Source organism: Pelodiscus sinensis, chromosome 10 (assembly GCF_049634645.1).
Source record: "Pelodiscus sinensis isolate JC-2024 chromosome 10, ASM4963464v1, whole genome shotgun sequence".
Classification (NCBI taxonomy): Eukaryota; Metazoa; Chordata; order Testudines; family Trionychidae; genus Pelodiscus; species Pelodiscus sinensis.
The window spans coordinates 25,877,293-25,895,029 of record NC_134720.1 but is presented as its reverse complement, the minus strand read 5'-3'; the positions used below and the strand labels follow the sequence as shown (position 1 = coordinate 25,895,029).

The 17,737-nt window shown below is 42.3% G+C and overlaps 1 protein-coding gene across 2 annotated transcripts in view; it reads left to right on the top strand.

Moving 5' to 3' along the window:
* Nucleotides 1-17,737, top strand: part of WWTR1 (WW domain containing transcription regulator 1) — a 134,174-nt gene that overhangs the window by 75,330 nt on the left and 41,107 nt on the right. For both annotated transcript variants that reach the window (XM_014569956.3, XM_006115932.4), the window contains exon 2: nt 585-721. In XM_014569956.3, coding sequence (XP_014425442.1) covers nt 585-721 — 137 coding nt within the window. The remainder of the gene's footprint in view (nt 1-584; nt 722-17,737) is intronic.

Here is a 17,737-nt window from a genome sequence, read left to right as displayed (position 1 = left end):
ATCACCTTTTTGTCCTCTGAGTGTTTGCAAATTGATTCCTTAATTATTTGCTCCATTATCTTTCTCAGTACTGAAGTTAAGATGACTGGTCTTTAATTCCTCGAGTTGTCCTTCTTTCCTCTTTACACATTGGCACTAATATTTGCCCTTTTCCAGACCTCTGGAATCTCTCCTGTCTTCTGTGACTTTTTGGAGATAATTGGCTCAGATATCTCCTCAGTCAGCTCTGTAAGTATTCTATGAAGTGTTTCATCAGGTCCTGGTGACTGGGGACATCTAACTTGTCAAAGACATCATTGTAATGCAACCATTTGTCCAGGTTCATGAAAGTGATTGATGTGGAAATATAAGCAATTTGATGTCCCAGCAGATAGAATACTGGAGGGCTGGAATTGGTTCAAGAATAAAAATAAAGGAAAACAGTATAGTAGTTTACAAATTAATTGGGGTGAATCAAGAAGGATGGATAAATGAAGGATCTGAGGAATAACTGTTTCCTTTTATGGCACCTATCTTCTGACACTCTACATAGTGTGCATGAGGTTGACCTTTTAAATTGATCTCCCTTTCTTTCCCTTTTGCAGTCATATTGAAAAAATTACAACATGGCAAGACCCTCGAAAGACCATGAACCAGACACTGAATCATATGAACCATCATCCTGCAGCAACTTCCACACCAGTGCCACAGAGATCAATGGCAATGTCCCAGCCAAATCTGGGTAAGTACTGCAAGTCATTTTCTAACTTGAGGGGAGGGAAGGAGGGTAGAACTGGTTGTTTATTATAGTACCATTTTCTAATGTACTTTTTGCTTGAGTGCACGTAGCTGTGAACATCAATGATCCTGTCATCAGGCCAAATAGTATAGTCCCCATTTCCTCTGTCTTTTATTTCTCTCAGTAATCTCCAAAATAAGGGAATAACAACATTGCTACTGCTTGAGATAAGGTTCTGATATTGTAAAGAGGCTTTTTGTTTTGAAACCTCCATAGCAAATCCCTTTTATGGTATTGAGGAGGACAGAAAAATGTATCACCCTAGTACATTTCCATTCAAGTGTGCTCTAAAATATGCCTTTACTACTATGTTTATTATTCTCAAAGTTGTAGTACAAAGTTCTGTTAGAAGAAATCTGCCTTTAGAGTTTCCTCCATCTAATGAACCCAAAGGTTATTCTTGGGAAATTGTGTGTATTAGATTGTTAGATTCTGCAGCAGCAGTTGTTTAAAGGTTTTCAAAACAAAGCTATTTATTCTGTTTACATTTATCTATTTAACATGGACAGGGATCATGTGAGGATTACCTATTGTGTTCTCTCCCTCTGGGGCATCTGGTATTGGCTATGTGTCGGCAGACAGGATACTGGGCTAGATGGACCTTTGGTCTGACCCAGAATGGCCATTCTTATGAGTAATGTGAAAACCACTTACAAATGGAATACATTTTAAAAAGAAACGGTTTAAATTCTAGATGTTCAATAATGAAAAAAATCCCGCAAAATATCTGAAGACTTCTGCTGAACGGCTTGGGTACTTAAGTACCTTCTGATTCAGCAAATCATTGGGTATGTGCTCAACTTTAAGCATGTGCTTAAGTCCTCTCAATTTTGCTGAATCTGAGCCTTACTGAATATAACAGCCACAAAGATTCAAGAAGAAATTAAAAGTGGAAAAAATACCATCATGCTTAAGAAATAATAATAATTTATAATCCTTTGCATTTATATTGCACCTTCCATCTGAGGATTCTAAAATTCTTTCCAAAAGTAGGTTGTATAAATTCTTTTACATATGGAGAAAATGAAGCATGAAGAGGTCATATTACTTGCCCAAGGTCAGACAGGTAAAAACAGGCTTAGTTGGGAATATAAACCAGATTTCAGTGGAAAGCTAGTAGTGTTGCCAGGTGTCCGGTATTTACCCAGACAGTCCAGTATTTTTGGCTCCTGTTCGGTAAAAAAATTAAGAAAATACTGGACACCTAAAATGTCCGGTATTTTCTGAATTTTTACCTGGCCAGGACGCGAAAATGCCAGGCACCTGGCAACCTGACAAACACTCAGCGCCCAGCCTCCCCCCTTCGCGAGCCCCCTCTGGCTCCCAACACCCCCAGACCCCTGACCCCAGCCTCCAGCCCCCATGCTTACCTGGTTCCCCAAGGCTGCTGGCACAAAATGGTTGCCAGCCAAAAGACCTAGGGGAAGCAATGCTTCCCCTGGGTCTTAGTGCTCAACCGCGCTCCCCTGTTCCTATCCCTGCACTAACTCTTAAAGGGGACATGCTGTTTTAATGCTGTTTTGTTTTAATTTTTGGATTTGGGGTCAGGGTAGAATTTTTGGAGTCTTTTTTATTTTTGGCTCAACAACTTTGGTCTCCCCTCTTCCCTTTTTCCCCCCCTTCAACAGAATTTTTTCCCGTTTTTTTAGGGGGAGGGGGATTCGGTATTTTTGTTTCAACCATCTGGCAATCCTAAGAGCTGGCCATTGAGTGTTTATATATATATATATACACACACACATGTAGGGCTCGCTGAGCAGCCGCGTGGTTCTGCGCTCTGCGCATGCGCAGATCGTTCTACGCATGCGCAGATCGCTCCGTGTTGGCTCTTCCGGGGTGTAATCTACTTGCCATGGGCGAGTAGATTACACTATTTGTTGAGCTCTGTGTGTGTGTGTGTGTGTGTGTGTATTCTGAGCATGTGCAGTTCAGCTGGGCTCTCTTTTTACATATTGAAAAGACTTCAGAAATCTTTCAGTTATAGAGTTACTTATGGCAGCAATACAAAAAAATATACTTGTTTTCATGTTGGGTTTATAAGTGCTTTACTTACGACTAGCCCTTAAGGTAAATCTTACTCTTCCCACTTGTTTTTTTCCCCCTAACAACTGTCGCTGCTTGGATATTTAGAGTACAAAGCTGTTGTTGGTTGTGCTATGCAAGTCAGTGGACAATAGCAGATAATGACATCTGAAGAAACCTGAATAAACTCCAAAAGGCTAGTGAGTCACACTAAATGGTAATACCAACACTTTGCTCTGGGCATGTCATTTAAAATCACAGCTGCCTGTGGTTCACTCTCTGTCCAGAATAATCCTAAAATAAAGACTCAAAAAAGAAAAAAAAGGGACAGTTTTCTCTTCTGCTGCTGTCATTTTTATCTTCACTAGATAGTGCTCCTTTTCTGAGTAAAATGCATTATTAGGTAGTTATTTTAAAAAAAATTAATGTAAAGGTTGTGTGTTCTGGGGCACTTAATTAGGATTCAAGAGATTAAAAAGCCATTTTGAGCACCACCCATTGGTTTAGGTGGGAAGCTCTTCTCGAAGGGTTTTGGATGACAAAATATAGTGAAAGAAAAATACTTTGGATCAAGTTCACCCCTTGGACAATTCCATTGACTTCAAAATCTGTAAGAGTGACCTTCAACTACACCACAAATTTCATTCAAACATCTCCCCCCACATATTTTGGAGCAATTTTTTTTCTGTGATTGTACAAGTTTTAATACAATAGGGACCTAGTGTGTTGTTAGGCCTAGGCAGTACTGCAATATAAGTACAAAAATAATTTCCACGGTGTCAATATTAATTTAATTGATTCGGTGACTGCTTAAACACAAACTGCAGGGGAGGGGGGAGTTTCTGGACCTAGGTACTTTGTGAGTTAGGGTGGCAAGTTTTGAGAGTTTTTCTTTCATCTGCTCTATATTAGGTTTTGTATTGTGATTTCTTGTTTTACAATCCAAGTACTGATCTAGATAGACCACTCACATACATATATTACAACCCTTTAAAAAGAAAACTGTATTAACTTACAAAATAAGGATAGGTACAGCATTTGATTTAAAAATAAAAACAATTCAGTTCAGGCAATTTGGAAAGTGTTCATACTTGTAGAATGTGATTTAAACCTCCCTCAAAAAAACATTCACCTGTACTCGTGCAAACATACCCTGAACACGGGATGTGAACGTTTAAAGTACACATAACTAGTTTTCAGTCCCAAATCAGGATGTCTCTGTTTTTTCCAAAAGTAAATGACATGTCTCTTGGCTGTTTTGTGATACTACCAGTGTTATAAAACCTGCTTTGTTGGGTTTGTGTCAAACATTTAAATGAGCATTTTACTGGAATAGTGCTCTGGTCCCTGAGCCAGAAGCTTTTGTGCCAACATCCTACCAGACATCACAGGAAAAAAGAAAACTGGATAACAAGATAAACCGGCCTTCTGGCGATAGTTGGTTCCTAGTCTTTTAGCAAAAGCAGTCTACGCCTCTGTCTGTTGTTTTTTTCAACTCTGTAGGAATTAAAAAATAAGTTTTTTTTCTTTGAAAATATGCCACCTACAAACAAGACATTTAAGTATTCCAGGTCTGAGTCCTGGTCTGCACTTCCAATTACTAACATGTGTCTTTCTTTCTATGCTTCTTGGGATGATATGGAAAATGTGGTCTGTTTTGTACAGTTTGTTGTATTGGTGTCTAATATCCCTTTAACTATATTTTCTTAGAAGTGTGCAAAGCACTTACAAACTTTTTATCAAATGCAGATAATATGAGTAAATGATAGCATGTCCTATTATGCTTGAGGATTAAGGCACTGAGAAATCTATAGTGAATGGGCATTGAAATACAAGGATATAGTTTGAGAAATCAGCCTTTCTCTATACTTTCCCCCACTCTTTAAACTGTGGTTCATATGATACATTTAGGATCTACACATTTGTGCTTTCATATAACTTTACCAGTTCTTATGCTCTCACTGCCTTTTAAACATTTGTTTTTATAAATGCTATTTAATATAGAAAACTGAATGCATTTCTGTCTTTGAAGGATCTTATTAGTTTTAGATATACTCATGTAAACCAATATATACTTGCTTATATGTTAGGTTAGATTAGTCCAAATCTATAGAAGACAATGAAGTTGCATCAGTGCAATTGACAGCAGAATTTGGTCTTTAAATCAATAAAATTGGCTATCAAGGTGGGGGTTTTTTAAGTCTGGCATTTCTAAACCTCTCACTCATTTGTGTCTCCAAAATTATTGTTATATGACTGTATAAAGGAGCAATTACTTTAGCAGGAGGAGTTTTCTAATTATAGAACAAAGGTTTTTCTGGTCAGCATGGAGCCAAGAATATGCTGAGGCTACAGCTGTACCGATGCAACTGCATCACCTTAAGATTTAACATATGGTTGCTCTATGCCACTGGGAGAGAACTGGCCCAGTGAACTAATTAAACCACTCCCAACAAATGGAGATAGCTATATTGGCAGGAGAAGCTCAGCCACCAAAGTAGTGCAGTGCACACTTCCGCTTATGCTGGTATAACATGTCTCTCAGGGTATGTCTGCAATGAGGAGTAATGGTAGTTCGAATTTGAAGCTTTAATTCAAACTACCTAGCCCATGCACGTGTAGCTGCGGGCAGGTAGTTCGAACTACGGGGCATTAAAAAATGGCAGTTTGAACTAGGGTGGCAGTGTAGACATACCCTCAAGGGTGTGTTTTTTCACACTGTTGAATGACAAAAGTTTGGTGATACAAGTGGTAATGTAAACATGGCCTCGGTGAAACATTTCTTTTAATTTCATCAGCACTTTATGTGTCTCATTTGTTTAATGCTGACTCTGCTCATGAATCCAGTTTCAGTCTAACCCCATGGTGTCCAACCAGTTTTGGTCCACTCTAAGTGCCATGCGTCCCTTGCAGGGCAGGAGTAGGGGGTGAGAGACTTTGTGCGCTCCTACCACCTCCAGGCCCCAATTGGCCTGAGGACAGGAGGAACATGCAAAGTTTCCTCCTACCCTGCAACTGGTGTGTGTGCTTAGAGTAAACCACCAGCTGACAGTCCACTCTAAGCACTGCGTGCCTCTTGCAGGGTGGGGGGCAGCTAGTGAGAGACTGCCCGTGCTTCCCATTTCCCCCCTCCCCCCCCGGTCCTGTTTGACCCTCATGAGTAGACCCTCATGAATGTATTTCTTTCTATACTATATATCATGCAATACAAAGAATCATTTAGACATTTTCTTTAGTTACTTGGAGCTACTTCAGTGGGGTACATTGGTGCATACTTACTGAAGTTGCTGAACACAATCTGTCCTTTAATTAAATATTGCCCAGCTATATCATTATGCAGATTGTTTTAAAATGAAATGTAATGAAAGCACACACCCTTAAATCAGAAAACCCCATGGTTTGCCTTCTTCAGAGATCATATGTTATTTTTTGTATGGTTTCACAGTAGTGCAAGTAACCAAGGTGCTACTGCTTGTACCCTTCCAGTTTTGAATTAGGGTAGCTGATGGCACGTCTTTTTCAAGGAGGAATTCTTACAGCTAAATTACTTTTTTCGGCTCTGGTCTGTCAGATCAGTGCTTACATTTTGTGACCTTCAAGGCATACTGCAAGGGCCAACTTTGCTTTTTCTAGAGGGCTGTTAATTGGAGTCTTGGGGTTGATAGTTTGGGAGAAACTTGTTGGTATTCTGTCACTTTGTAAATGCTTTTAGGTTTAATTAATTATGTAGACATTCCATATACATAGTCTCAGAGGGGTGGCCATGTTAGTCTGTAACTTTAAAAACGAGTAGCCGTGGAGCACCATAGAGACTAACAAATATATATATTATCATGAGCTTTTGTGGGAAAAACCCACTTCCTCTGCTAATTTGAGTTAGTGGATTTTGCCCACGAAAGCTCATGATACTAATTATATTTTTGTTAGTCTCTAAGGTGCTACAGGATTACTCGTTTTTATAGTCAGGGTGTTGTTGAAATGTGATCAATCTAAATACATTAGTAAAACAATAGTCCCTATGGATGGTTCTATCATTATCTCCGGTGCACAGCGCATCCTCTGTCTGTTCCTTCATTGTTGGCAATGTACCAGCAGTGGCACCTCTAGAAACGGAATTCCTGCCTGACCCTCCTCACTTGGCATTTTCCTTTTCTGGCTTGTCAGACAGCTTGTGTGTTTCAGCAATCTTTGCCCTGAGATGTGATTGATGGGTGCAAGTGCAAAAGCTGTGGTTGTGCATGAGCTGTCTGGCAGGCCAGAAGTGTCAGCAAGATAAAGCAGAGTCACCCACCGAGAACTGGAGCAAAGCTGTGTCCCTGTGGGTTTCATACCTTCTGCCTCAGCATTGAGACAGTCTTGCTTACTTATTCTTACTCCGGCTGTTATGTTTATTCCTGCATAAAATATTTTCTATGGTGCTTTGCCAGACTTTTGCATTCTGTCCTGATCTGTAGTGTTTATCTGACCCAGCTACCTCCACCTCTGTCCTGTAGCCTTTTTGAAGAACGGCTGCCTCATGGATTCCTACCCCTTGAGAATAATGATGTATAATACTTACCATGCCTTCTTCACGGGTTTTGTAAGGATTAATTCACTAATATAAATGTACTGATGTGAACAAATGTAACATTACAACTGTGCTAAATAATCTCATTCCTGAGAAGCTGAATTTTTATACACTCATACTCCTTTCATATCGGGATCAAGCTGTTTATGTCTCTGCTGTCACTTTGTTCATCAGTTACATGCTATTGTCATCTAGTTAAGATGCTGTGGACTCGTACAGGCCTAGAGAGTTGAGGGAAAGCTGTTGGGAAATAAGAAATTCTGTGGGTATGCAAAGGTGAGGCAGCCTGGTCTAAAATAGGGAGGAAACCATATGGGTTTCCACAGAAATGGGCCTGATGGAACTTAAGGTCATGGTGACTTGGAATAATTCTGCACCAATTTTTCCAAATCACATACAAGATTCTGGCATGACAAATAAAAAGATGCTACACAAGGAGATTCCTTAGATGGAATTTCAGAATACACAATATATATTCTTAAGGGATCAAATACTGGCAGGGCAGGTACTACTATATGTGCTTCTGCTTGCTCTTAGAATATCTTTCAGCTGTACACACACTAATTAAGCTTCAAAACACGTTTTTGAGGGAGGAAAATAATTTTAGACTTATAACACAGATCAAGGAACTGAGGCATAGAAAAGTGAAGACCCTCATTTTATAGTCCATATAGTCTGTGAGTGGTCATCACCTTTGAAAATCAAACCCTAAAGTGATTTATCCAAGGTTATACAGCAAAGTATGTAGCAGATCGGGAACAGAATCCAAAACTTCTGACTTTATATCAACACTAATCTTAGTCTTATATTGTAATCATTAGACTGCTCCCTCATTGCCTGCAAGGCTACGTCTACACTGCGGAGCTATTTCAGGATACTGGAAGTATCCCAAAATAGCTATTCCATGTCTTTAAAGCAGCCTGTCATTTCAAAATAGATTTCAAAATAATGGGTGCACTATTCTGGCATCCCTGTAACTTTCATTCCACAAGGGTTAAGGGTCATTTTGGAATAGTACTTTATTTTTAAATTTGGCACTGTATAGACAGCGCCAAATTTTGAAATAAGCGAATTCGAAATTACCTTGAAATAAGCTACGCAATTTGTGTAGCAAAAATTGCATAGTTTATTTCAAGGTAAGGGTGCAGGGTAGACAAACCCAAAGAGAGCTGCACTAAACTCTGGAGGAACTAAGTGTCAGGATTTCACTACAAAGAAAGGAAGAGCTCTTCCCCCAAGCAAAAATCTCCCAGCACGTAAGAACCCAGTGGTATGAGATGTACAGCTTCAGAAGCTTAAATAAATTGTTCTTACAAAGGTGAAGACATTACATGTTAAAAGGGTAATTTTAACCAGGAAAGCAGCCTATGTTTAGCAGTGGCTTGTATTACAGAAATACAGTTATGAACTAAAATATTTGGCCTCTAACTACAATGACTGCAGTAATTTAATTTGGACTTAGTAATAATGTGGTTTGTGATATTTTGCACCTGCTTTAGTGTTTTTAATCAGCCAGGAAGTCCAATCAATAAAGTTACAGTAATCCCCTCTAGCAGTAATATAGGCTTCAATCAAAATTTCCATATCCTGTCATAATAAAAGAAGGTGTAGCTGTGCTATTGTTTGAAGATGATAAAATGTCATTGTAGTTACACTACCACTGTGGGATTGCAGGGATAAGTGCACACAAACGCTAAAGGTTTTAAAACAGGCAAGATGTATTTCAGTGATAGCCAACACACTTACAGGGAGAATTTGTTTTCCCCCAAATTGGGCTGTATTTATACATCCACCAGCATTGCAGAAGTGCTTTCTGTTTCAAATAGCTTTGGATTATTGGGTATTCTGAAATGTGTAGCCAGGAGTCAGATGTGAGTGCAGTGAATAATGTTAGGTCATATAGAGTTATAGTTAATGTAATATGATTTATATAACAAGTAGGACCCTTCCTGGAGGACCCTGTGTTCTACATGGAAATAAGCTTCTGCTACCCCCCCTTCTTGGAAAGCATGTTTTCAGGTTATTTTAGATCTGTGGTATCCAACCAGTTCTTTAGCAAACTAGCCACACTCAACCAGCCAAATAGCCACATGTGACTAGTGGCTAACGTGTTGGACACCACGATTTTAAATTAAAGCCACCAAGAAGCAATTTAGGCAGGTTTAGAACAGACTAGATGGGAATAATGTATTCACATTTTTACAGAGAAGCAGCTTCAAAGCTGTAGTGACCAACAGGAGTAAAGTTCAGTAGCATAAACCTGGAACATTCAAAGAATTATGTATTCAAAAGACACGAGAGTTTTTTCCAACATGTTTTTTTACATTTAAATGAAAATACGTTTCTGTTTAGATATAAGCATTCAAGGCTAGCAACCCAAACATTTTGACACTGTACTGGTATGAGAGTCGAAGTAGCTAGTTCACTTTCCTGGTCCAAACAGAGCGAAATGCCAAAAGCAGAGAAACAACAGACATGAAGAAATATAAATAACGTTTGTATAATTATTATTTTAAAGTAACAGTTGTTATTAGTAACATTGCTAAGGAATTTAAGATATACTTTTAACCAAAGTCTGCCACTTTAAGGCCAGCTGTGCTAGAGAAAGGCCAACACTACTCGTATTTACTTACCCACCGTTTTTTGGGTGTGGCGCAGGGGGGCACAGAGGCTTCCTGCCAGCACTCCCCGGACTCAGCTCAGGCAGAGGGGGTACCAAGCAGGTCAACGCTGGCATTGTTCCCTAATCCCGGTCCAGGGGAGGGGGCATGCAAGCTGGTCCCCCCAGGCATTCCCTGGGCCCAGCCCTGGGGGAAATGGGGGAGAGCGCCACATAGGCATAAGAACGGCTAGACTGAGTCAGACTAAAGGTCCATCTAGCCCAGTATCCTGTCTTCCAACAGTGGCCAATGTCAGATGCTCCAGAGGGAGTGAACAGAACAGGTAATCATTACGTGATTCCTCTCCTGTCATCCATTTCCAGCCTCTGACAAACAGAGGCTAGGGACACCATTCCTACCTATCCTGGCTAATAAGCATTTACGGACCTAACCTCCATGAATTTATTTATCTAGTTCTTTTTTGAACTTTAAGTTCTGGTCTTCACAACATCCTCTGGCAAGGAGTTTCTCAAGTTGACTGTGCACTGCATGAAGAAAAACTTCCTTTTGTTTGTTTTAATCCTGCTACCTATTAATTTCATTTGGTGATCCCTAGTTCTTATGTTATAAGTAAATAACTTTTCCTTATTCACTTTCTCCATGCCATACCTATCATGATTTTATAGGCCTATATCATATCCCCCCTTAGTCTCCTCTTTTCTAAGCTGTAAAGTTCCAGTCTTTTTAATCTCTCTTCATATAGCACCTATTCCAATCCCCTAATCATTTTTGTTGCCTTTTTCTGAACCTTTTCCAATGCCAGTATATCTTTTTTGAGATGAAGTGACCACATCAGTATGCAGTATTTAAGATGTGGGTGTATTGTGGATTTATCCATCCTTATTCTCTGTTTCTTTTTAAATAATTCCTAATATTCTTTTACTTTTTAATTGCTGCTTCACATTGAGAAGATGTTTTCAGAGAACTATCCACAATGACTCTCTCTTGCATGGTTATAGCTAAATTAGTCACCATCATTTTGTATGTATAGATGGGATTATTTTTTCCAATGTATATTACTTTGCATTTATCAACATTAAAATTCATTTGCCATTTTGTTGCTGAATCGCCTAGTTTTGTAAGATCCTTTTGAAGCTCTTCAAAGTCTACTTTGGTCTTAACTATCTTGTGCAGTTTAGTATCATCTGAATATTTTGACACCTTACTGTTTACCCCTTTCTCCAAATCATTTATAAATATGTTGAATAGGATTGGTCCCAGTACGGACCCTTGGGAGACACCACTAGTTACATGTCTCCAATCTGAAAACTGACCATTTATTCCTACCCATAGCTTCCTGTCTTTTAATCAGTTATCAGTCCATGACCTTCCCTCTTATTCCAAGACAATTTATTTTATTTAAGAGCCTTTGATGAGGGATCTTGTCAAAGGCTTTCTGGAAATCTAAGTACACTATATCCACTGGATCCCCCTTGTCCACATGCTTGTTGACCTCAAAGAACTCTAGTAGATTAGTAAGGCATGATTTCCCTTTACAGAAACCATGTAGACTTTTCCCCAACAAATTATGTTAATCTATGTGTCTGGACCATCTATGTGTCTGGACCATCTATGTGCTGGGTGGCCCAGCAGTGCTTGGAGATGGACAACTGTTGGAGGGGAGGCTGCACAGTCTGGCTCTAGCCCCAGTGGTGATCCCAGAGCAGGAATAGTAGTGCGGCCAGCGGGGCTTTACCCCATAGTGCTGGGTTGGGGGAGGGGGTTGGGGAAGGGAGCCACTTACATGGACCAGTAACCGGCAAGATGGTGAGCCCCAGCTCCAGCTGGCCACTTCTTTCCTAGTGCTATTGCCCCTAGTAGTCACTGTTCAGTATAGCTGTCCCCTGCACTTGCTGCCCCCAGTGGTCACTGCAGTATCGCAACCCTCTGATCAGCCCCTCTCCTTTTCCATGTTATGGAAAATAATCAAATTCAAGGCACAGTCCATTTTTCTGGCACAACTAAACCCTGATCTTGCTTTAACTTAGGATAAGAGGACGCTGCATGCCACATTTGGTGGTCCTAGCTGTTACCGTTTAGGAGGAACTCTTGAACAAATGGACTCTCAGACAGACGAATGCACAAATCTCTAAAGTAGATAGATAGATAGATAGATAGATAGATAGATAGATAGATAGATAGATAGATAGATAGATAGATAGATAGATAGATTTGAAAAGATCTGTCAGATAGTCCTGAGTTAAATTCAGTTGTGATGTTACCCTTGCTGATTGTTTTAAACTTGAAGCAATGAAGACAGGAAAGTCTTGTTAAAAGTACAAACTGCAGACCCCTCTACATATTAGCTGAAACTGGTGAAAAATTTCAGCATAATCATTCTGAGCCCAGAAAGCTAAGTGAAGGTGCTCTGCGTGCAATGGGATAGTGCAACTTTTTTGTTTAATACTTTACAGACTTTTTGGAACGAAATGCACTCTGAACTGAAAAGCAGCATTTTTGCTGACCTTGTTGGAAGGCTAATGCAGTTTCTGGGAAATAAGTGAAACAAGCAGTTCTTTGTTGGCAGGAGCAGAAAGAGAGAGACAAGGAGGGAGAGACTGGTCTTTTTTTCTTCGCAATGTCGTGACTAAGTCAAAACTATAATATGGCTAGATTTGTCTTTTACCTCTGCGGACATATGTTTTTCATCAGACGGTGCTGTTTGACACCTGATGCTGGTGAGTTCATATGTATTAAACTATGGACTGCTTATAGACAGAGTAGGGAAAATAAATCTACAGCTGTACGCCGATGCTTCTGACACTGAAATAAATGAAAGTTGTTACAATCAATTCAACTTATATGCCAGAAACGATTTACACCTGCAATATTTTGGCTTCTGCTGCTTGCTGATCTTCTGACCATAAAATTATCTCTGCTTTTTTGGTATCACACAAAAACTTTATTTTAATATCTCCCTGCCAATGTCTGAAAATCTAACTTATTTATTAATTGAATAAAGAAAATCACATTGGACCAACTTTAGATCTGGAACAAGTGGCTGCAACTCCATTGACTCTAATGAACTTATAGCCACTTACTCCAGGTCTCAATTTGTCCCTTCATTTTGTTCACTTTCATTTGAGCTGGTAAATTGCATAACAGCTGCTCATTGAGCAGGCTTGAATCATCCTGAAAAACAAAGCTGTTATAAGAGAGTCAAAGTAGAAATGGCACCTTAAATTTGCTTTTGGGAACAGGTTAGGGTAGAATATTGGTGCACATGTTACGTTACACCCTACCACTGGATTGCCAGAAGAGTGTCACTAGACTAAAACCAGCATTCATGTTGAGTAGTCTGGTTTATACTTGAATAGTGAGGTTTCTCTTCTCTGTGACCCAAATTGTGTTCTTTTCATCACGGTAAAATCTTAATATAGCCATATGCCATCTACAGAAAATAATTTGTTCTTAAAGTTCATAGAACAAGAAGGAAAAATAGGAAATAAACATGAATAAAACTAAAAACATAGCATGTGTACTGTAATATGAGTATTTCCTAAAGACTGACCACGTATAATGTCCTTATTCTGAAAAGGAGTGATCCAGTGCTGGGTGGCATCAGTGGGAGTTTTTCCATTGCCTTCAGTGGGTGAGATGAAGCCATAAATGAGAATGGCATTAAATATACGCAACAAAAGTCCTATTGCAACCTACTTAGTAAAAAAGAGGTCAACTACATGGTTCAGATGAAAGGAGATAGGAAAATCATGACAGTTTGAGGTCATTCCAAGAAAAGTTGAACAGTAAAGTTTGATGAAAGACAAGCTGGTGGGCATTTTTAAACAAATCTCAGATTTGTAGGTATATGGGCAGTTTATTCACTGATTAGTATTCCATGAGCTGTCTTTCTTTTACTGAATTACCAGTTTCATGTGACGCTGTCAACTTGAAATCTAGCCAACCCCAAACAAATGAATTTAAAGTAGTTTCAGCTGCTACACCTGCATTGTCCTTCCACATCCTCTTCCTGTTCTCCTTGGCCTGTGATGATAGGACAAGAAGCAATGGGCTTAAACTGCAGCAACAGGAGGTTTAGGTTGGACATTAGGAAAAACTTCCTGTCAGTGGGTATGTCTACACTACAAAGTTAATTCGAACTAACAGCTATTAGTTCGAATTAACTTTCATAGGCGCTACACATACAAACCGCTAGTTCGAACTTAATTCGAACTAGCGGAGCGCTTAATTCGAACTAGGTAAACCTCATTCTACGAGGAGTAATGCCTAGTTCGAATTAAGTAGTTCAAATTAAGGGCTGTGTAGCCACTTAATTCGAACTAGTGGGAGGCTAGCCCTCCCCAGCTTGCCCTGGTGGCCACTCTGGCCAAACCAGGGAAACTTGTCTGCTCCCCTCCCAGCCCCAGAGCCCTTAAAGGGGCACAGTCTGGCTACGGTGCCCGTGCCAGGTGCAAGCCTGCCAGCACCCAGCCAGCAGACCCTGCACCTGGCACGGCACGAGCCAGCCACCTGCTGCCACCCAGCCCTCCGCCTCTTCCCGGGACCAGGCTGGCGGCTCCCAGGAGCCTGCCCGGGGCCGCAAGAGGCGGCGCCCGCCTGGTCTAGGGCGGAGATCATGGACCTCATCCACAGCCTCCGCACTAGGCACAGGAAAGTGGCCGTCAAGGGCAGGAGAGCTGCCAGCCTGGCCACCCAGGAGCAGGTTTGCATGAAAATCAAGGTGGTCCTGTGAGACCCCCGACCCTGAACCCTGAGCTTAGAACATAAAAACATAAGAATGGCGGTACTGGGTCAGACCAAAAGTCCATCTAGCCCAGTAGGCTGTCTGCCAACAGCGGCACACACTAGGTACCCTGGAGAGAATGGACCGAAGACAGTGACCAAGCCATTTGTCTCGTGCCATCCATCTCCAGCCTTCCACAAACAGAGGCCAGGGACACCATTTCTACCCCCTGGCTAATACCACTCCATGGACTCAATCTCCATGACTTTATCTAACTTCTCTTTAAACTTTGTTATAGTTCTAGCCTTCACAGCCTCCTGCGGCAAGGAGTTCCACTGGTTGACTATTTGCTTTGTGAAGAACAACTTTCTGGTATTAGTTTGAAGCCTGCTACCCATTAATTTCATTTGGTGTCCTCTAGTCCTTCTTTTATGGGAACTAATGAAGAACTTTTCTTTATGCACCCTCTCTACATCACTCATGCTTTTAGAGACCTCTATCATATCCCCCCTCAGTCTCCTCTTTTCTAAGCTGAAAAGTCCCAGTCTCTTTAGCCTCTCTTCATATGGGACCTGTTCCAAACCCCTGATCATTTTAGTTGCCCTTTTCTGAACCTTTTCCAAGGCCAAAATATCTTTTCTGGGGTGAGGAGATCACATCTGTACACAGTACTGAAGATATGGCGTACCATAGTTTGTTACTTCCCATCCTCCTTCTTCCCCTGGCTTCCCCCTTCCAGCTCCCTCCTCCCAGGTTTCCCCCTCCCCTCTGCCACCCTCTGTCTTCCCCTCTCCCACCTCCTTTTCCCAGTCTCCCCCAGTTTTGTTCAATAAAGAGAGTTTCTATTTTTGAACACACGTGTCCTTTATTTTTTACATCAGGAAGGGGGGCTAGGGAGGGGTAAGTGGAAGGAGGTGAGGGAGGAATGGGGTATGAGCCCCCGATGGGGAGGACTGGGGTGGCTCTGCAGGCTCCTCGGGGTGGAAGCTCTCCTGCAGCCCCCCATTGACCCTCCGCTCCCACCGGATGGCAGCCTGTGGCAAGTGCAGCTGGGCTGATGGCCGAGTGCTGTGATGTGCCGAGTGTGGGCATTCAGGGCACTCCAAGCCAGGACTGCTTTGCTGTCCCTCATCGAGTTAGATAAGCGAGCGGGGAACCCCTGAGAACTGTCTGTCCGGGATGGGGGTCGGGTCCCTTTAAGCACAGCCCTTGGCTAGCTCCACGCTCTAAGTCCTAATCTGATGCCCTGCCGGCACTGCTTCCGGCCATCCTTAACCTCGGTTCAGGGTCCACTCAATGTGGACATGCTAGTTTGAATTAGCAAAATGCTAATTTGAACTAGTTTTTAGGTCTAGATGCACTAGTTCGAATTAGCTTAGTTCGAATTAACTAATTCGAATTAAGTTAGTTCGAATTAGTGCTGTAGTGTAGACATACCCAGGGTGGTTAAACACTGGAATAAGTTGCCTAGGGAGGTTGTATTCTCTCTGGGTATGTCTACACTACAAACAAAGTTAGTTCGAACTAATGGATGTTAGTTTGAACTAACTTTCATAGGCGCTACACTAGCGCTCCGTTAGTTCGAATTTAATTCGAACTAACGGAGCGCTTAGTTCGAACTAGGTAATCCTCATTCCACGAGGATTAAGCCTAGTTCGAACTTACTAGTTCGAATTAAGGGGTGTGTAGCCCCTTAATTCGAACTAGTGGGAGGCTAGCCCTCCCCAGGTTTCCCTGGTGGCCACTCTGGCCAACACCAGGGAAACTCTATGCCCCCCTTCCCGGCCCTGGATCCCTTAAAGGGGCACGGGCTGGCTACGGTGCCTGTGCCAGGTGCAAGCCTGCCAGCACCCAGCCAGCAGACCCTGCACCTGGCACGGCTCAAGCCATCCACCCGATGCCCCCCAGCCCTCCTCCTCTTCCCGGGACCAGGCTGGCGGCTCCTGGGAGCTTGCCCGGGACAGCACGAGGCGGGCACCCGCCTGGGCTAGTGCGGACATCGTGGACCTCATCCACGACCTCCGCACTAGGCACAGGAAAGTGGCCGGCTAGGTCAGGAGAGCTGCCAGCCTGGCCACCCAGGAGCAGGTGTGCATGAAAATCAAGGTGGTCCACGGAGACCCCCGAAGCTGAACCCTGAGCTTACAATGGCCGTCCTGGGTCAGACCAAAGGTCCATCTAGCCCAGTAGCCTATCTGACAACAGCGGCCAACCCTAGAGACCCTGGAGGGGATGGACCGAAGACAGTGACCAAGCCATTTGTCTCGTGCCATCCCTCTCCAGCCTTCCACAAACCTTGGGCAGGGACACCACTCCTACCCCCTGGCTAATACCACTCCATGGACCCAACCTCCATGACTTGATCTCACGTCCCTTTAAACTCTGTTCTAGTTGTAGCCTTCACAGCCTCCTGCAGCAAGGAGTTCCACAGGTTGACTCTTTGCTTTGTGAAGAACAACTTTCTGTTACTAGTTTGAAGCCTGCTACCCATTCCTTTCCTTTGGTGTCCTCTAGTCCTTCTTTATGGGAACTAATGAAGAACTTTTCTGTATGCACCCTCTCCACCCCACTCATGCTTTTAGAGACCTCTATCCTGTCCCCCCTCCGTCTCCTCTTTTCTAAGCTGAAAAGTCCCAGTCTCTTTAGCCTCTCTTCATATGGGACCTGTTCCCAACCCCTGATCATTTTAGTTGCCCTCCCCTCTCCCATCCTCTCTCTTCCCCTCTCCCACCTCCTTTTCCCAGTCTCCCTCAGTTTTGTTCAATAAAGACAGATTCCATTTTTGAACACAATTCTGCTTTATTTTGTACATCAAGAAGAGGGGCTAGGGAAGGGTAAGTGGAAGGAGGTGAGGGAGGAATGGGGTATGAGCCCCCGATCGGGAGGACTGGGCTGGCTCTGCGGGCTTCTGGGGGTGGAAGCTCTCCTGCAGCCCCCCCAGTTGCCCCCTCTCCCCAGATGGCAGCCTGCGGCAAGTGCAGCCGGTCTGATGGCCAAGTGCTGTGATGTGCCCAGTGTGGGTACTC